This window comes from Zonotrichia albicollis, chromosome 5 (assembly GCF_047830755.1).
Source record: "Zonotrichia albicollis isolate bZonAlb1 chromosome 5, bZonAlb1.hap1, whole genome shotgun sequence".
Lineage (NCBI taxonomy): Eukaryota > Metazoa > Chordata > Aves > Passeriformes > Passerellidae > Zonotrichia > Zonotrichia albicollis.
This window is the reverse complement of record NC_133823.1, coordinates 65684678-65704103: the sequence shown is the minus strand read 5'-3', so window position 1 is coordinate 65704103 and position 19426 is coordinate 65684678. Positions and strand designations below refer to the sequence as shown.

The 19426-nt window shown below is 41.3% G+C and overlaps 1 protein-coding gene across 3 annotated transcripts in view; it reads right to left on the bottom strand.

Annotated features, from left to right (window-relative positions):
• SLC7A11 (solute carrier family 7 member 11) overlaps positions 1–19117 on the bottom strand; it is a 64648-nt gene extending 45531 nt beyond the window's left edge. Inside the window, exons 1-5 of one of the 3 annotated variants that reach the window (XM_074541985.1) lie at positions 18987–19117; positions 17118–17192; positions 14316–14442; positions 9674–9789; positions 1178–1303 (exon numbers count right to left, since the gene is read on the bottom strand). In XM_074541985.1, coding sequence (XP_074398086.1) covers positions 1178–1303; positions 9674–9789; positions 14316–14442; positions 17118–17192; positions 18987–19020 — 478 coding nt within the window. In that variant the 5' untranslated portion in view covers positions 19021–19117. Of the gene's footprint in view, positions 1–1177; positions 1304–9673; positions 9790–14315; positions 14443–17117; positions 17742–17865; positions 18027–18986 lie in introns of those variants that run through there. The other 2 variants (XM_074541984.1, XM_005485635.4) reach the window with 2 other exon arrangements.
• Positions 19118–19426: the final 309 nt, after the last annotated feature.

Below are 19426 nucleotides of genomic sequence, written 5' to 3'. Positions count from 1 at the left end.
CCAGAAGTTCTTTAAGAAATTCTTCCCCAAATTTGCTCTAAACCTATACAAATACAGAGACCCCACGACATTGCAAGTGCCAGAAAGAAAGTGAAAAACAAGAAAACAAAAATAGTGAATCAGCAGTGTCACACAGGAAAACTTTTATTTCAGAGTCTATATTAACCACAGAGAGCCTCCTGTCCCTGAGAAACTGAGCTCACTGCACAGACTAACACTGCGCTGTTCACTTGGGTGGGGCATAGCCCAAAACTGTGACAATTTTTGTTGGATAAAATCTGCCACCAACACACTCAAGAGGGCTCCTTGCTCTGCCCCTGTGCGCTGCATGGCTCTCTGTGGTTGTTGATGGAGGGTGACCCAGGGCTTGTCACCATCTCACACCTGCTGCTCAGAGGGCTGGGATGGGAAAGTCTCTACACATAGCTGAGCGCCTGTCAGTGAAAAGAGGGCCTTTACAAGGGCATGTAGTGACAGGACAAGAGGAAATAGCTATAAACTGACAGAGGGCAGGTTTAGATTACATGTTAGGAAAAAATCTGCCCCGTGACAGTGATGAGGCACTGGAACAGATTGTCCAGAGAAGCAACCCAGGATGCTCTGAAAGTGTTCAAGGTTTTGGATGGGCCTTTGAAAAACATAGCCTGGTGGAAGACATCTCTGCAATGGCAGAGGGTTTGAACTAGATGATCTTTAAGGTCCCTTCCAACCCAAACCACCATGTGATTGTGTGGTTCGGTGAATGGAGAGCCCCCTCTAGCACCACACACACATGTACCATGACTAGGGACTAGCACAGCCAGAGCAGCCATCCTGCCTGGGCTAGGCATGTGCTTTGGGGAGATGCATGTGCATCTACCTGCCTTTAAATCCCACCCTGCCCCTTTCACAAAGTTCAGGCCAAAGACAGATTCCAGAGAAGAGCAGTCTATTTGCTCCTTGGAAAAGCAAGTCTGATTGGAATAGTCTCATTGGCATGCTGAAGGAAATACCATTTCATCCCAGTGTTAGTTCCACTTCTTATCAATGACATGACAGTACAGAGCCTCAGTTAAGCAAGCACAGACTAATTAAGAGATTTTGCTGCTATAAGCATTATGTGGTGGAGGCAGGTGGGGAAAGACTGCTGAGGGTAAAGATAAAAGCTCTTTAAAAGCATTTACTTTTCATTTCATACCTTTAATTAGCTGGATAACTCCAGGGACTATAATTATCAGAATTGCTACAAGCTTACAAAAGGTAAGGAACATCTGAATGCGGGCACTCCAGCTGACACTTGTGCTATTCAGGACCATCACCAGCGCTGTGAAGGGGAAAAAGAAAAGTCAGAAAGAAATAGTCACAAAATTCTTTGCCAGCAGGGAGGTCACACAAACAACAGATCCTGATGCATTAAAGGAAATACACCCTGATAACCCTCTCCAGCTCTTGTCCTCCCTCTTCTCCGATCCCCCTTCGAGGTACTGCAACAAAGGCTTGAGCTGAGCCCCTGTGCCTCACCCACTGCACTGACCATCCTTCTGTCCCTTCTCTGCCTGACATCCTCCACACCAAACTGCAGCTTCATTGACCCAGAACTGTCAGCTGCTGGTAGGCAACAGGCTGCCAGGACACTTCTTCAGATGAAAGAAATTAATTGCCCAACTCTTGTCATTCCAGATTTCTTTGTCAGCGCTGCTTTCAGTAGAGATTTGTATTTTTCATAAACAATAACAATTAATAACCATATTGAACTTTCTCACCCTCATTTAGGCCACACATAAATTTGTAGCTGCTTTACCTCTGGTCCGCTTTTCCATGTTCTCCCCCCTTTTTGCTGTACCACCAGAGAAGCAGGAGGGTCAGAGTGTAAGTACTGTGCCCACCTTTGCTAGGAATCAGTGCAGAAACAGAGAGCTTTTACTTCTTGAAAACAAAGCCCAGGTCTGCAGCTCTCCAGCATGCAGAGAGATCAGTGAAAAGGATATTTACATCCTGCCTGGTCAGCTTGCATCTCCTGGGTCAGGTACAGTGTCCTCTAGCATTTCCTACAGCACTGACTGACAGGAGGAGGGCAGGTCTTGTCATTTTAGTGCCACTTATTCTAGATTACTTAAACAGAAGGAGTTTAGAAATTAAAAACAAAAATTTCCCTAAAGAATGGAAGATGGGAGCCATTTTACTAGATAAAAAATCTCTTTCCCCTGCTGCTCCAGATAAACATGGTCAAGCATTTTTCTCTCTTTCTTGCCATCATGTGGAGCTAATGAAGTAGCTCCTCATCTCAATGCTCCTGTAATTCAAGCTCTCTCAAGAGCAGCAGTTTGTGTAAATCATCAGCCACATCACACATCTCAAGACACAAAAAACACAATTTGCTAGTTTGTAGGAGCTAGCACTGTAAATCTGGCATGGCACAGGCTTTCTGGAAAAAAAACCCACTGATTTATCTCAAGTCTTTTATTTTATACAGTTCCTCTTCACCAGCGAGGTTAAAAAATATTTTAAAATCTTCTCATTTCAACTGAAAGTAATTTGAGTTTAATGGAACGGGGGAAAAATTCCATGTAATCGGGATCCCAATGTATTTTTCATATATTTTTAATAAAAATTACAGGGGGGGAAAAAAAGCATTTCGCTAGAATTTTTATTTGGGAGATACAGTTCCACTCTCCAATGAGCAATTTACAAGTCAATATATACTCACAACACCACCTAACACAATTTTTTCACCAGAAAAGGATCTTGGAGATGAAAATCTACTGAGTTTTGTATCTCACCATATTTCAGAGCTGAAGTCTTCTGAAGTCACAAAAAATTGCTTGGACTTTGCAACATTTCACTTGAGACCCAAACATGCAATGATGTTTCAAACACTTTTTTTTTTTTTTTTTTTGCTTATTACTTCCTTGTATACCTATATTTTACAGGCAACAGAAAATCCCAGGGCCTGATTCATTACTCTGTTGTTCCAATATTACACTGACATATCTTGACTCATTTAAATTTTGAAAGATTCCTTTAGGTTGCTGACTAATATTAGGGCTCTTTGAGTTTCACCTTCTTTCCCTGAGGCCTGATTACCAACAAGACTAACAACTGTTATTTAAGCAAAATATATTTAAAATATTCATTTGACCAAAAATGCTTAAGTTAGACAAATCTAGTGCCGTAGTCAAGCACTATCTTATTTTCATTTTCCTGGAAGACTGAGGATACAATACTTTCCTTCTGTAGAAAGTGAAACCCAGGCATGGACCAGAGCACAGGAAAATGCCAAGGAGGAGTTTTTTGTGTAAGAGAATCTGCAATTTGATACCCAGTTTACTCAGAGTTCAAGCTGACTGCAGCAATCAGTCTGTCAACCTCACACAGGCCAGGGTAGGTAACATGAGTGGGGAGAGCCTCTCCAGGTTTTCTGATGCACTGGTTTTACCTTCCTGATACATATATGAGAAGGTTTCTGGATGGCATGGCCTCGAACACTTCGGGAATGGGTCAGCCACAACTTCTCTGGACAACCTGAGCCAGTGTCTTACGAGGGACATCAGAAAAATTTCTTCCATATATCTAATCTAAACCAGCCCTTTTCCAGCATGAAGCCATTTCCCCTCATCCTGTCGTCACGGTTTAAGCCCAAATGGAAATTAAACCTGGCAAGAGCTTGCTCAATTCCCCCCTTTCTCCCTGCATCCACCACTGGAATGTGGAGGAGAATCAAAGTAAAACTGGTGGGTTGAGAAAAGAACAGTTTAATAATTGAAAACAAAGTAAAATACAGAATTAATACAAAGGATAATAATAATTATTAATAATTATTATTAATATTATTAATAATATCAACAATAATATTAACAATAGCAATAATAGTAATAGTAATAATAGTAATGATAGTAATAGTAATAATAGTAATAATAATAATAATAATGAAGAAAAGCAAGTGCTGCTCAATGCAATTGCTCACCACGCACTGAACAGAGCCAGAACCCCCATTCCCAAACCCAGATCAGATGTGTTTTCAGTTAAATCCTCCCAGTTTATATATCAAGTGTGATGCTCTGTGGTGTGGAATATGCACTTGGTAATCACCTGTCCTGGCTATGCTCCCTCCCAGTTTCTTTTGTGAACCTCCTCACTGGCAGAACATGGAGGCAGGGAAAAATGTCCTTGACTATGGGTAAACTGGACTTAGCAAAAAACCAAAACATCACTGTGTTACCAACACCATTCTCACTCCAAATCCAAAACACAGCCCTGTAATAGCATCTGAGAAGAAATTAACACTAACCTGACTGAAACCAGGACACCTATCACTGTGTCCTTATTTGTAAATAAGTCCCTTGTAAAACATCCCTTGATAAAAATGTCCTTTGGTAGTCCTTCACAAGAGTAACTGCAGAGCTGAAGGACTGCAATAGTAGTAATTCAGGCTGCAGAGCTGAAACTTAAGTGTTTACAAATGCTTAGAAAATTTGAGGCCTTTTTTTTTAAATTTTATTTTATTGCACTTTTTAGGCTGTAGGAGTTTACAGTCTTCTCTATCATATAACACTACATAATATAAATGCATTATTGTTTATTGTAGACTAATAATAATAATAGTAGCAGTATTTTTTAATAAAATATTCAGTGTTAAGGGTTCTGTGTGCATGACACTTGTCTAGAAATGTGGGACTTACACCAGTACCATGTGTCAGCACCACAGTACTGATTGTGTGAGCAACTGGGTAGTGAAAGGCAATGGGGAAGTGGAGTCATGAAGAAAGCTGCTAAAAAGCAAAAAAAGATGATAGCTGTGCGAGGGCTCAGGAAGGACATTGTATTCTGGGACTATGGCCATTAGTCAACACCTCTCTTCAGAATAGGGCCTATTGGAGATATTTAGAGAAGCTGATTGCAGACACTTTGATAAGGGATCACAACAAATATCAGAAGGAGCAGTTTCTCAGAAAAGGGGAAGTGAAAGGAGGGCTCAGGTCTAACTTTTCTAACTAAAAGTCAGGCATTGAGTGTGGCTGCAATCTCAATGAAGAGACAGTTAGCTCCAGAGGATGAATAACAATACCTCTGCGAGATGCCTATCCCAGATGAGATAATTTACCTTCAGGAAGTTCCTCTTTCCTCTTTCCCCACTGTATGGGGAGCACATGAGATTACCTAAACTAAACACCTTGCTAAGATGAATCCTAACCAAGCGTAGTGTGGAAGGAGAACAAAATGGGGACATGAACAATCAAACACAATGAGAACACCAAGCATGTTTTTTACAATCTCTTCCCTTCCACAGGCACAGCTATAGACAGATAACAAAATCTAATGGGAGAAGCAGCAGTGAGCATTACATCCTGGCCTACTTTTCAGAATATATGTACCATTGCCTCAGCAGGAGACCAAGAAAATGCTCTCCCATAACTTGTCAGACTTTTAGGGTCAAGGCATTCAAAAAATGCCAAAAAATACCCTCAATTTGCAGACCCTAATGAGCCAATTAAAAGTCACAGGAAGCACAAGAGCACCTATCAGAGCATATCTGCAAGAGAATATCAGAGCAGATCCCTGCAAGCCAAGAGATATTTTAATGTAAACTGTTTGTCTGAAGACTGTCAGCAGTAGAGAGCGGCATCTGCAACATCTGCCATGATGAGGGGAAAAAAGGCATCTAATTATAGACACGCCTAGACACCAATAAAACCTGGGACTGGAGTATTTGCCAGCAAGCACTGATAGACCTACAGCCAACCACAGTTTCCAAGCATAACTTTAGCTCTAACAGCCAAACTTTGGGGTATTTGAGTTTGCTAGCAGACTTCTCAAAAGAAGAAAAAAATAAAAGAGGGGAAATTATATATTATTGCGGTGTAAAATGCCCAAAATACACGTATGAACTAGTGCAAGAACTCATGTGAGTTGGTAGAGTTAGTGAGTGGTTTTCAGTCTCACAGTTTTTAACAGCTGAAACCTGTTTATCTGCTTTCTGACATGGAGGCCATGTGAAAAGTTTGGAAAAGGCTCAGTTCCTATTCAGGCTACATATTGATAGAAGAGTTTGATACCTTTGCACAGTCCAATTTATCCCTTCCTGTTACCATTATATTTAAGTTTACCATTAGGAAAATAATTAATAGATGCAAACAATACAATGTATGAATATAGGGCCTTTTTTGCAATGATAGGCATGGTGACAGGATGTTGCTTCATGCCAAGAAGCAGCAAATATGAAGCAGCTTATCAACTTTCACTTCAAGAGGTAAATGAGTTTTAAACTCTTTCTCCTAAAAAGACTACCTTCAGCATCAGAACAAAGGTTGACAACATCCCTTTGCTTTGTGTCCTGGAGCTATTTTGGCCTGCTGGAACAAAGCAGGGAGTTAGAAGGGCTAATCTCCTCCCTGCATTTTCTTCAGCTGTCCTTCCCTGTGCAGGAGCACATCCAGCTTCTCTCTCCTCTAGCTGGCCATTTATTTTCATAAAATTGTAGCAATTAGATCCTGTCTCTGGAAGAGTTCAAGGCCAGGTTGGATGGGGCTTTGAGCAACCTGATCTAGTAGGAAATGTTCCTTCCCATAACAGGGTGATCTTAAGCATCCTTTCCAACCTAAACCATTCTGTGAGCCTATGAAATGTATAGTGTAATAAAAATCTTTGAGACATCTGCTCCTCTTTCACATACAGTTAATTAACCGAGTTGAGAAAAAGTTTATGGCAGACTGACAAATTGAGATCTGCATATCCAGTATTTGATCTAGGTTTTTCTCCTTGTGAAGACTTGCTTAAGAAACACCAAGTGAATTTAAGTGATTTATAAGTTTGAAAAGAACGGGAAGGTTTTGCTCAGGGGTTCAGAAAGCTGTGGCATCTGAATAGAGACTCCACACAAGCATCCTTCTCTCTACAGAGACATTGAAATGTTTGGACATTTTGGTTGGTTGGTCATGGTAAAAAGAGAAAAACCATAATAAAGACAACTAAAAATGAAAGCAGCATATTGTGGAACAGAAAATTTGTTTTTACAGATTGTTCAAGATTGCTCTGAACAGGTGATTTTGAGGGGAATTTTGTGCCCAGCATATGTCTTTTTCTAATAAATAATAAAGCCAGGACAAGGGATTTTTTAAATGTCACTGTGACCAGTAGTTGCATTTTAACTTTCATCTGATCTACATCTCCTTTGCACTGTCTTTCCTTTTTCACTGAAGAGGCACAGAATGGCTCCAGCCCCTCTATAAGAAATATTTTTTGGCAGCTGGTAGAGAAGCAATAGTATTTGCTACTCCTCAGCATAATCCTGGTTGCATTCACCTCAGTCAACCTTTTAATAATAGGCTCCAAATGCACCAGTAGAAATACAGGTGGGCAGAAAAAAAAAAAGGAAAGAGAAAAGCTGTACTGTGACAAGGACCAAAAAAACTGGGTTACAATGCCAGTGAGGGTTTAAAAAACTCCCATGCTGGAGATTTTAAGGCCAGTTTTGACAAACATCTGTAAGAAATTGTTTAGAAAATGTGTTTGGGATCAGGGGATCACGTGAAGATTTTTCAAAATTTCTCCCTCTCCTTTCTAGTACAACGAGAAATGACAAGGTAAAACTTTCAGCCAAGGACAGAGTTCAGTGGTGCATCCCACTGCCTTTCCCCATGCAATAAAGACAAATACACAATCTCTGCTCTCTCATCAGGCAAGGAAGGAAAAGGGACCAGGCATGGGTAAGAACAAGGCATGTCATTTCACCCTCTGATTAACTTAAAATTTAAATGGAAACAAACACTACTTTTTGATCCGTTATATTGGATTACAAGATCTCCAGAGCTCCAAAGCGTCTGTTCAGCTCAGCACCCTAATCTTACCTGTCACTCTGCCTACATGCCCAACACCAAACATTTGTAGCAATTACCACCACAGCATGATTCTTACCACACAAGGATAACATTCAGACACCCTGGGATCCTTGAGGTTAATTGCAGCACAAGTTCTAAGAACTACTACAAATGAAACTCCACTGTAGAACATACCGCAAATAATGAAGCCCCAGTCTGACACATCATTGTTTTTCTCAGCATCATCCCATTCACCACTACAAGTTTTCTACAAGAATCCCTTCTTTCAGTGAAATGCCAGCTCACCCTAACTGTGCTGTACAGACCCACTCTGAACAGAAGCATCTGACCTCCCCTGTCTCTTTAGGCTGTGATTATTTCAGCCTAACTCCACCTCCCCTGCAATGCTACTTATTTGTTCAATTATTTTGCCAAGCCCTGGCCTATCATACAGATTTTCACTTAAATTAAAAGTAATAAAAACATATTTCAAATTGTTCACCTATTGTGCTTGAATCACATGCAATTAACAAAATGCTTTGATGGAGTCCTCACTTAATATTCCTTTTGTCTCAGTGACCTTAATGTTACTGAACATCTGTTTCACTCCTATCTTGCACTGAAATGTTTTAGACAGATGTAGCTGAAAAAAGTCATTGACCTCAAAATTCAAACCCCTAATTCAACTATTCCTATGAAACCTATAGTTTGTGCATAATTAAGCTGGAAAGGAATGCAGTCACATACTGATTTTTTAACACTTTCAGCAGAAAGGAAATCCTACAGGCAGAGCTCCCACAAAAAGCCACTGGAGACTGGAAATTTAAATGTCATTTGAACTCCTTGCCCCCAAGAAAAAAAGTCATCTGAACCTATTATTGTGCAAAACTGAAGGGGTCTCCTTTGGGCCTTTGATCATTTTGCATGTCTTAATTCCTTTTTCCAGTCTTTTTGTTTCTGATATGTGCACTGAGCAAATTTAAAGGAACAACCTGTTACTAATTACTCAGGTCTACTCTGCACTCCCTCCCAGCACAGCTGAATTCCAATGTGTGCCCACAAGGAGCATTCTCACCTCTGACCAGGCAGACCTGGAAACAAGCCTCTAATGCTACAAGCTCCAGAGTCCCAGTCCCATCATTTTTTGTGCCCTCCCATTGCATGCATCCTCCACACCAGCCCAGGTACACTGTAAAGCCTCTGCTCTCAGGGTAGTGCCCCTCTTTCTGCTGCAAATATTGGCTTTCTAAGACCCTAAATGATCCCTTTTACACTAACTACAGAGTTAACAAGTGTAGGACAACAAGTCAGCAACAACCATGCACCAGGCCATATGTTCTGCTCCCAGAATTCAGTTCCTGCTTTCTGAACCACAAGTGCCTCAACAAGGATTATTGCCAGGATGAAAAGAGTGGGACTGGGGAAGATGACCTCATGTTGCTGTCTGCACTCAAGAGAACTACATTTCTTCATGACATCATATTTGGCATTCAGTTGCCTCCTAAAACCAAGGTAGAGCAAAGCGCTTAAAGAAGGTAATCATTCTTCCGTATCTCTGGCACTGCCTCGCCGTCTCTTAGGGACTGAAATTGCTTCTACAAAAATAATGAAAATTTGGCCATAAATTCAAATGGCAACAGAATCAGCCTTGATAATAGATTTTCCCAGCCATTGATAAAGTCTGCTGTTCTTTTTGCTCCCACGTTTGTTCACAAACACACACACCCAGGCAAAATGTCACACAGGTGCCCCTGGCATTGGATGCACAGTAATTAATGATTTACACCAAGCAACAACCTGCTCAGTGTGCTATATATTTTTTTTTAATTTATATAATCTTTACACCCCCCCCCCCCCGAAACCTAAAATGGGACACTTACTGATGCCAACAGCTGTGATAAGTTTAATCGCAAGTTCTGGGATTTCACACTGCATAAAGAAAGGCTCCAAGATGTAGCGTCCAAATGCCAATGATATCACTGCTGTGGCAGCAGGGCTGGAGGGAAAGGAAAACAAAGTCACAAAATTAATCTGTGATAGTACATAGTTATTATTCTTACTGGATCATACTGTAACTTCACTATCAGAGAAGTGTGAACCTTAATTTTGGTGCTTCCTTGTAGCTTTGCTGACATGCACCACAGCTTCTGAATGTAGCAGAACATTCTTGACAGCAACACTTCTTACCAGGGTGGCTCTTTCAGCTTCCACGTTGCAAAGCAGTCATAATTAAAAAGGAAAAGTATCAATAGAAACCTTCATTCATTCAATGGAAGTGAACATAGCCAGTGAGAGGAATAGCAGATTTGTCTTTACAAATGATCTCTGGGTCTGCTGGTAGATAAAACTAGCACCAGGAGATAAAAGAAACTATGGGAAGGATTCCACTGATTGATGAATGGAAAAAGATATTTGCTTTTACAAATGAACTTTAGGTTTGCTGATAAATGAAATTAGACATTGAAAGATGAAAGAAACAATGGGGAATAAAAACCCCTAAATTTCACAAGAATTAAAAATTAAAAGGGGAGGATGTACTTTAGAGGCGAATCTTCGGTATTAGGCATATGGGGAAGTCTGTACTTCTCAAGTACCTCAGCCAATGGGGAAAGAGAGAAGGAAAATGTGGCTGGGAAATTGGGATAAAAAGGAGGCTGTGTCCTCCAAAAATCTGAGACCTCAGGGCAATGCCTCATGGCTTCTCCCTTTTTTTTGAACAAAGTAAAAGGATTCCTCTGTCTCCTTCTTGGACATAAACCTCTGATGTTTGTGGATTAATTTTCCTAACAGCAGGATCAGATTACATGGGCAACACCCTGCTCAAAAGTCAGTGAATTTTAATGGCCAGCTATACCTCACCCCTCAGAGACAAAAGCAAATGAAATTCATTCACAGTGAGAATTTTGGTTTACTAAAATAAGCATCCAAAATCTACCCAGATCTTTTATTAACTTCTGGGACAGTCCAAATGGGATTTTCTAAAATACAAACAGAATATTTTCTTTTTATTGACTAACAATTTCCTAACACTGCAGCTGAAAGCAAAAATCCCTGTAGCAAACCATAGAATACCATAAAACAAAGGAATATGAAAAAATACATAATATTTCTTTATTTGGTCAGTTAGTGCTTTTCTTAGTAAGAATTAAGCTCTCCAACACCCCACAAAGTTGTTGCATTTACAAATTTGAAATGCTCATAATATTTATACAGCCTTTCCCTTTGAGGGAAGCTAATTGTTTGACAGAAGCTTTAGCACTGACACACATTAGTAGCAAATTAGCCTGTGCCTGCATGTTACTGTTCATGTTCCATTTGGGAGGACAGCTCTTTTTAGGACAGCTGGTGGCATCTGTGTTTTATCACATACATACTGTAGGACAAAAGGACACATGATTCTCAAAGGATTTCTGGGTTGAACAAGAGTCCACGCAAATTTCTTGTAAAAAAATCTGCAACACCTCACCTCACAGAATTTTCATAAAAATTCTATGGAACAGGGTAAAAATTCTGCAGAGACGTTGTTGTTCTCCATCAAACAATAAAAGAATTTCCCACAAGGGAGTTGCACCCTGGAAACAAAACTCACTTTCTTTGTGTTATGACTCAAGCCAGAAGTCACACACTGTGTTGGACCAAGCTGCAGAGCAGGACAGAACAGAACAATCTGCCTCAGTAAGTTTCTGCATGGATGAGCAAGGGCAGCTGCATGAGCATCTCCTACGCATGGGGATGTTCTTCTCACTGGCCAAAAAATGGCTTCACAAATTTTGTCCGGATTTTCACAGACATTTATTGACTTTACCTATTTCTAATTCATAGCAGAAGATCATCAGGCTTCTGGCTTTCAAGTACTGCAGGCAGCCTGCCATAAGTGGTTTTGGAGTACCCTAGATCAGATGAAAGATCAGATCTTTGGAGCTGTCCCAGACTTTTTTCCTTGGTCCCAGCTCCTTTCCCCAGAACTTGGATCTTGCCCTCCCATTTCAAGGAAGAGCCTTTTTAAAGCAGCTATCTATACCACCACTATGTTTCTTAAAGCATAGCTCCTAAATTGCACCTCTAATAAATAGCTCTGACATTCTCATGTCTTGGGGGAGATGTTGCTGGCAGCGCAGTCAATCAGTGCAGGGGGAAGTTCAAAGAGTGAAACAGTATTAAAAAAACACACAGATGAGTGTTTAGGGACATAGCTGAGTGGTGGACTCAGCGGTGCTGAGTTAATGCTTGGACTCAATGATCTTGGAGGTCTTTTCCAGCCTTTCTGATCCTATGCTTTTCCTTTTGCTACAGTGCTCAATAGCTGTGTGTTCAGGAGCAGGTAGGACGTGCATGACCAGCTTTCACTGAAGGGCAAGGATATAGGAAGACACCAGATGAGGACCAAGACAGGGTCCCAGTACATACCACAGGTGAGCCAGGCACCTGGCAGCACACTCTGATCCAGCCTTTGTTTAGCAACCACCACGGTGAAGCTCTACAGACCATGCGGTCGCACTGCTGTCTTCCCTTGTTTGAAAAGTAGTTGTTGGGGTTTTTTTAAAGGTACATAAATATGTATAAAATGCACACAACCTGGCTTTGGGAGAGAAAAAGGTTCACACTGAGTGCACTGAGTGAGAAGCCAGTGCAATGCAAGGCAGAACTAGTTGGTATGTGGGCAGAGTAGTTAAGTGTGTCCTCCACTGTCAGGTAGCAGCTTTAAAGAGATATATGAGAGCAGGAAATGTCTGTTTTGGTTGTGACTCCTCTGTGTGATAATCCTGCAATTTTTCAGGATTATCACACTCGGGGAGTGTGATACTCCTGCAATTTTTCAGAAGAAAAATCAGTCTAGCTGAGACGTGTGTGTGCAACTTCATCTGCTGAAAACAAAAAATAAACATATAAGCGGTCTCGAGTTCTTTGATGGGAGCAGTCAATTAGTTTCCTGATGCAGGAGTCAGATATAAAACTCCACACAGAGTTTCAGCAGTGCTGCTCTGGTCATTGCAAGTTATAACACGTATGGCTTCCTCACAGCCTCTCACACTGGGTGATTAAAGAATCCACTGATGTTCTCTCCCATGCAACACGATTATTTTCTGGGTGTGGGGCAGATCACGATGACTAAGAGCATTTATACAACACTCCTGGGACACTGTTGTATGTAAAAAAAGTAATTATTTTGTGAGGAAAGGAATTTATGATGTCTGGTTTCTCATGGGTGTTGTGCCTAGGTTAATAAGTTCCCTCTGCTGAACCAGGTGCAGATTAAGAGGGAGATTTCTATTACTGTTCCCTTTTGTTGATTCTCTGATGTGAAATGATATAGCTGTTCACAGAGACCTGTGAAAACATAGTTCTCATTCCACTGCCTGATTTTCCTTCTTGGCAAAAAGTCCATACAGTTGAGACATCTGCCCTTTCATCACATTTGATGGAAATGATGCAGTTAATTCAAAGGTTACATTTTGGTGGGGAGGTTGTGTTGGACCATCTGACGTACAAAACTATTTCCTCTGGAAACAACACAAGGGTTTATAGACTCATAATGACTCAGCACCGTCAGCACTTCTAAACTCCACAATCTATGCTAGGACTTGTCGGTGTTATGTAAACGTGGCTGTGATTTGAAAACATGCTTGTGCCTCATTTGTGACTAATCTGCTGATTGCAGAAGAGGGGGAAGAAGTGCTAACCAGCCTGAGGCAGGGGATGGAGCATTCCCAAAGTCATTTTGTATAAGTGAGTTGCCCTGCTCTACAGGTATCAAGATCTCCAAACTCAGCACAACTGTAAAAACAAAGAGAGGCTACACGTGAGTTTGAGATGTTGATCCATTTACATTATGAAAGTTTATTTTATGTGATTCAACACTTTCATATTGTAATTCTTCTGCACAAAGGCTGCATGAGTCACAGGTTTACACACCAAGGCAACATATTGGACATTTTACTTATGTGAAGATAATGTTTCTTTATTCGGTCAGTCAGTGTTTTTCAAAGAGTCAAGTTCTCCAACATCCCACAGAAACAAAAAATCAGGGCCCCAATCTGACATATAAATCATATATATGGTGCCCCTAACTCTGAAAACTACTGGACAACAGCCTCACCAGGAGTTATTCCTGTATCCATAGACAACAGTAATTGCTCCAGAAGGTAGTGCCAAGACTGAGAAAAGGCAAAGGTGACTTCTCTCTTTCACTGTACCATACCTAGGTATGGCTAACAACATTATTAGTGATACCAATGGACATAGTAAGCTTACCAAAATGAAGGCAATTTATTGAATTTTTGTGGCAGGGAGTTTTCTTATTTCCCCCATATATACACACATGTCTCCTTGAACATTTCAAAGCTGATGAGCAGAATAGCATTTTTAAACTCTCTGAAGCAGTCATAGTTAAAGAACACAGTTAACTGACGTAAATATATTTGACTTTTCTATTTTTTTTTTTGCCCAGCATATATCAGAGATTTTTCTTTATGAATGACAAGCGCAGTGCCATCAGAAAAGAAAGAGTCTTGATACACTTACCGAATGATGAGGAGTTCAACCCAGACCCTCACAAATGCAGGTAATGGGCCAAAGGCCTCCAGGATATAGGTGTAGTGACCACCAGATTTCTTAATGCATGTTCCTAGTTCAGCATAGCAGAGGGCACCTGTGAGAATTCAACAGTGCCAACATGAGAGATATCCAGAAATACCTATTAAAACAGTTATAGCCTAAACAACAGAGCTTCCATGGCATCACAACTACTTTTTATATTTTTTAATTTTTTTCCAATTAATTTTTTAAATTTTAATTCACTCAGTTAGACACGCAGTAAACCAAACTGTTTATCCAGTTATATTTAAAGCCTCTGGACAAGCTATTTGCAATTACTACTGTGCTACTCAATACCTTGTGAAGAAGGACAAAAAATTGGGGTGTCACACCAGCCACCCTACTTCTCAGGCAGCCAGATTGAACTACTAAATGAAAGATTTCTGACACAATTGCTTGTTATCAAAGGCTGATCTACTCCTTTCAGCCTTAGAGATGCCTGGCTCCAACTCTGAAGGTCTAAAAACTCTACTGCCTCTCCTCAGCCATGGGCAAAGGCAACCAAATGGCCATAATTTGGAAGCAGGATCTGCAGAATAAGAATTTTCCTCAACACTACTCCTAACATCTTCCATACAAAACTCGGGGGATGGCTTAGTCACAGCTTTTCAACGGTGATGGATTGGTTTTTGTGCACTGCAAATGCAGTGAAAGGTCAGGAACCCTCAGCCAGTTACAAAGCCGGGGATTCACGGCTCCACACATGGACCACATCAACAGCGTTCCACAACCAACAAACACAGCCAGCCCTCTTGGGAGACTCTGAGAAAACTGTAATAAACAGCAATGAAGTTTGTTAGCACTGCATCACAGAGGGTTAAGATCAGCAACATACAGGAACTCATTTCAGCTCTCTTCTCTGCACACCTTTACATCACAACGCTTTTAGATAAGAACTGCTGTTGTCAAAACCACATCACATGTGCAAGCCTATCAAAGCTGTACCACATGGTGACAAATTCTCCAGCATTGTTCATTTGTTTTGCTTGGGACTTTGCAAAAATGTGGCAACTTTTTATCTGCTATTCTCTAGCTCACCTGAAGATGTGTTTAAGGGAATCCTTACAGCCACATTAAAAAAAGGTCTCTCTGAATTTTCTTTTGCTAGCCTCTTCTGTTGAGATTCAGGATGAAATTAAATTGTGTTTTAATATAAGTTATAAACACAGCCTCAGCAAGACCTTACGTGACCTCTACATGTGATTTAACTATAACTAAGTCACATAAGGAAATAAAATCCAAAATATTAAAAAAAAAAAAAGCAACAACCAAAAAACAAACAATCAATCTGTAACAGGTCCATTCTGAGAACAAGATACTATGTTTTGTTGTGCCAATTTACACAGTTCTTCATATCTGGAGGTGTGGAAAATGACCTAAAAAATCTGTTTGATAAAAGAGAGAGGGTTTTTTGTTGTTGTTTTGATTTGGGGGTTTTGTGGGGTTTTTGTGGTTTTCTGTTTGGTTTTTGGGGGTTTTTGTTTGTTTGTTTGGGGTTTTTTTTGGTACAGACTTTATCTCTCAGCCAGAATAACTTTACTACTGCTTAAGTTATAGCCATTAAGGCAGTGCTTAAGCAAATTCTGGGTTAAGTAACTCAAAAGAACAAGGTCTTTTGACAGGGTTACAAATAGGATCTGAGGTTTTTCTTGATAGCAGAATTTTGTTGCAGACAGATCTTCCATATTTGTACAAGAGATTGTGCTGCACATTTATCACTTGACCCAAACGGGTCCTAACTTACTCGACTGTTCAGCTTGGGTGGGTTTAGCCTGTGAAGAATATTTCTTTTAAGTTCAGAGCCAATTTACAAGGTGGCATTTGCATGTTCCGCCTATTAAGTAGACACTCAGTCTCTCTTTGTCCTCTTCACCTCCTGCCAGTAAACAAGCAGTTTCCCTTTTAAATAAAGCCAATATTCATGTTACTTCTTCAGTTTCTTTGAGATTAACTCATTAAATAGGTCAATGAACCCTCTGTCCCACAGAGGCCAGGGTGGGGTTTTCCACTCTGAATGAGGGTTTTGTTTTGTACAGAACAACTTAACTGGACTTCTTCACAATTCAACACTCTTCAAGAATACAAAGAATCAAACAAAAACACTCCCACAATATGCAGGCCAGCAATCAAACTCCCAGGGCAGATTTGCTTCCATCACACTGGTTTTTGTAGCCAAATCTTTCAAAGCAACATCATGAGCGAGGAAGGAAGAGCTGGGAAGAGGGGTTATTATTATTATTGTTTTGCTCCCCTTCATGCCAATACAGCTTACCTACAGTAGGAATTATTCCTCTCAGACCTTGCTCTAGCCTCTGGGGAACTAGGTTGAGCTGTCTAAACGTTTCAGTGGTGTTCAAGAAGTGTGTTCATCCAGCTGCCAGGGCTTTACAAGCAAACCATAAATACGTCTTACAGACAGGAGAAAAACATAGAGCACATTCTATAGGGAAAAATGCTCATTTAGTTTTCCTGTTCCTTTAGGGACCCATTAAAAAAAAAAAATTAAATTTATGCTTCCAGCTTTCACCAGCTGGTGCCGGGAGTTGGGGGACAGGGGTTGCAAATCTTTGCACCCTCCGCAAACCCATCATGAAGCACAGACCTTCTGTAGTCCCATTGGTGCTCAAGCTCTGCACTCTGACTTCCTATCCAATAGTAAAATCAGAGAAATAATCACAACAATTCTCCAGCTGCCCCTCTAGACCAATTAGAAACTTTTCAGAGACTTACCAAAAAGCGAGAGGATACCACACACTGTCCAGACAGTCAAGGACATGCCCACGCTGCCTGTGTTCTTCAGGATGCCTTTGGGAGAGATGAAGATGCCAGCTCCAATGATAGTGCCAATTATGATGGATATCCCCCTCAAAAGCGTCACTTTCTTCTTCAGCACAACTTTTCCCTCCCGGGCTGGCTGTCCGCTGTCCAGAGAGGACAACTTGCCATTAGCATGTCCCTGCAAGTAGCTTCCATTAGAGACCGTGGGCACAGCAGCTTTCCTAAACATGCTACAGTGCCACCAGCACTCTGCTGGCAAGCACAGGCAGAAAAGTTTTCAGCAGAAACTGAAGAGGTTTTTTTCCCTCTCTATGTAGCCAACTACTTTGTCTCTTCCTGTTTTATCTTTCCAGCTGCTCCTACACACAGGTAACAAGCTCTTAAAGAGTCTGTGAGCCCTTCCTGTGATCCAAGCCCAGCTCAGGAACACCTGCGTTTTCACACTGTGGTACTGCCCTATCATTGGAAACCAGCTCAGCTTCCGCATGGACTTGTATTTAAGCTCTTGTCATACCAAGTTACTCTAGCTGAATGATGATGCAAATTCTCCAGGTTTGCATCAGCCATTTGAGAAACCGCTGGCATTACTCAGCATTTCTTTTTTTTTTTTCCTTCTTTTTTTGGTTGTTGTTTTTCCTCCCCCCCCCCCCTCCTTTTTTTTTTTTCTTTTCAAACTGTAGGGGCATGTTGTGCAACTGACCTGGGGGTGGTGAGAAGAACAAAGCACTCGCAAGCAACTCGAGCCAAACCTCACCAATCAATGCAAGCATATCACCCTCGACACCCTGAGACACACTCCCAATTTTTTAAAGCAGCTCAGAGCCAGAAACAAAAGCCTGCCTAAACATAAAGCTCGTCAGAGCACAAGGGGAAAAGAAATCAAACAGGATCAGGATACGTCATCCCTGGGTCTAATCCAATTTCATTCTCGAAAAACTCCCAACAAAAGTTCAGTTTGTGGGGGCTGAACTTGTAGCGTCGCAGTTGATCCGCCTCTCCCGCGTCCGTGTTGCAAATTTGGAGATCTCTGCAGGGACCAGGACCCACTGTAAAGGATCCATAGAGCCCCGGTGTTGCCCCCAGTTACTTAGCAACACCTCCCAGTCAGCCTAAGGCGTGATTTCCAGAGAACAGGAGTTTTCCTAGGTGCAGCTGTTGTCCGGGATGTCAGGAAGCAGCACCTTGACACCACCTTGTTAAAATGCACTGCAAAGGTTCACAGCCACCTGGCATGTGTGAGCAGGCAGGAGCAGGGCAACACCCCGGAGCACAGGATCTCCAGCAGCTCCGGAATCAGAATGGCATTTCTGAGTTATCCCCGATAACACAAAAATCTGCAGCGCTCCCCATGCCAGATAAACGGGTAATCAGATGCATAAATACGTTTGCTTCACCTGATCATTCAAAACTCAAACGAAGCATTTAAAGTGTTAAAAAGAGGTGCCTTCTCCTAAAACAGATCAAAAATCAACAGCCTTCGAGCATTTTTGACCTAATCAAGGGACAGCCTTTATAACATATGCCAAAGGGGAAAAATTCTTCGTGGTATAACTATTGCTGCTGATAATAGCTTCAGATTAGATCAGTGTAGTGAGAGGTTATTGCTACAGTTACTGCTTTTACAGTATAGCTTAATTAGTACCTTGGTTTGGGAGTAAAAAGAAGATCAGTTAAACCATTTTATCCTTCAAAAAGAAGGCAGCTCAGAGCACAACTGTGCTTTCAAATTTATGTGAGAAAGAAGAGATACTGGACTACCAACATGCTGCAGCTGTAAAACTTGAGTGTTTTTAAAGCCTCATATTTTCAGTTATAACTCACCTGTAATAGTTGGCACTGAGATAAAAGAAAGCATAAAAAAAGCTTATCTGGTTTAAATGCATGCAGGTGAAAAGCAAAGAGCAGTCAAGAAGTGCTTGTCCTGTTTTCTGAGCACATCCTCCTTCTGCCTCCCCCTGCTGATACGCTCAGTAGCGGATCCCTCAGCTGTCAGCTGATCCCTGTGCAGAGCCCACATGTGACTGCACAGACTGACTGCAGACAGGACCTTCCCTGCCACCCCACAGCCCAGACCAAGCCAATTTCCGTGGCACCAGGTACGAGTAAGGCCAGGATTAGGTGGCACGCTGTGCCAAGATGTTTTCTCTTGGTGCACGTTCCACAGGCTGCCCCCCAATAAGATCAGGCAACTGGAGCAAATCAAACCAGCAAAAAGCATTAACCTGAGAACTGAGTTGGGCTGGTGACCTTTATTTTCATTT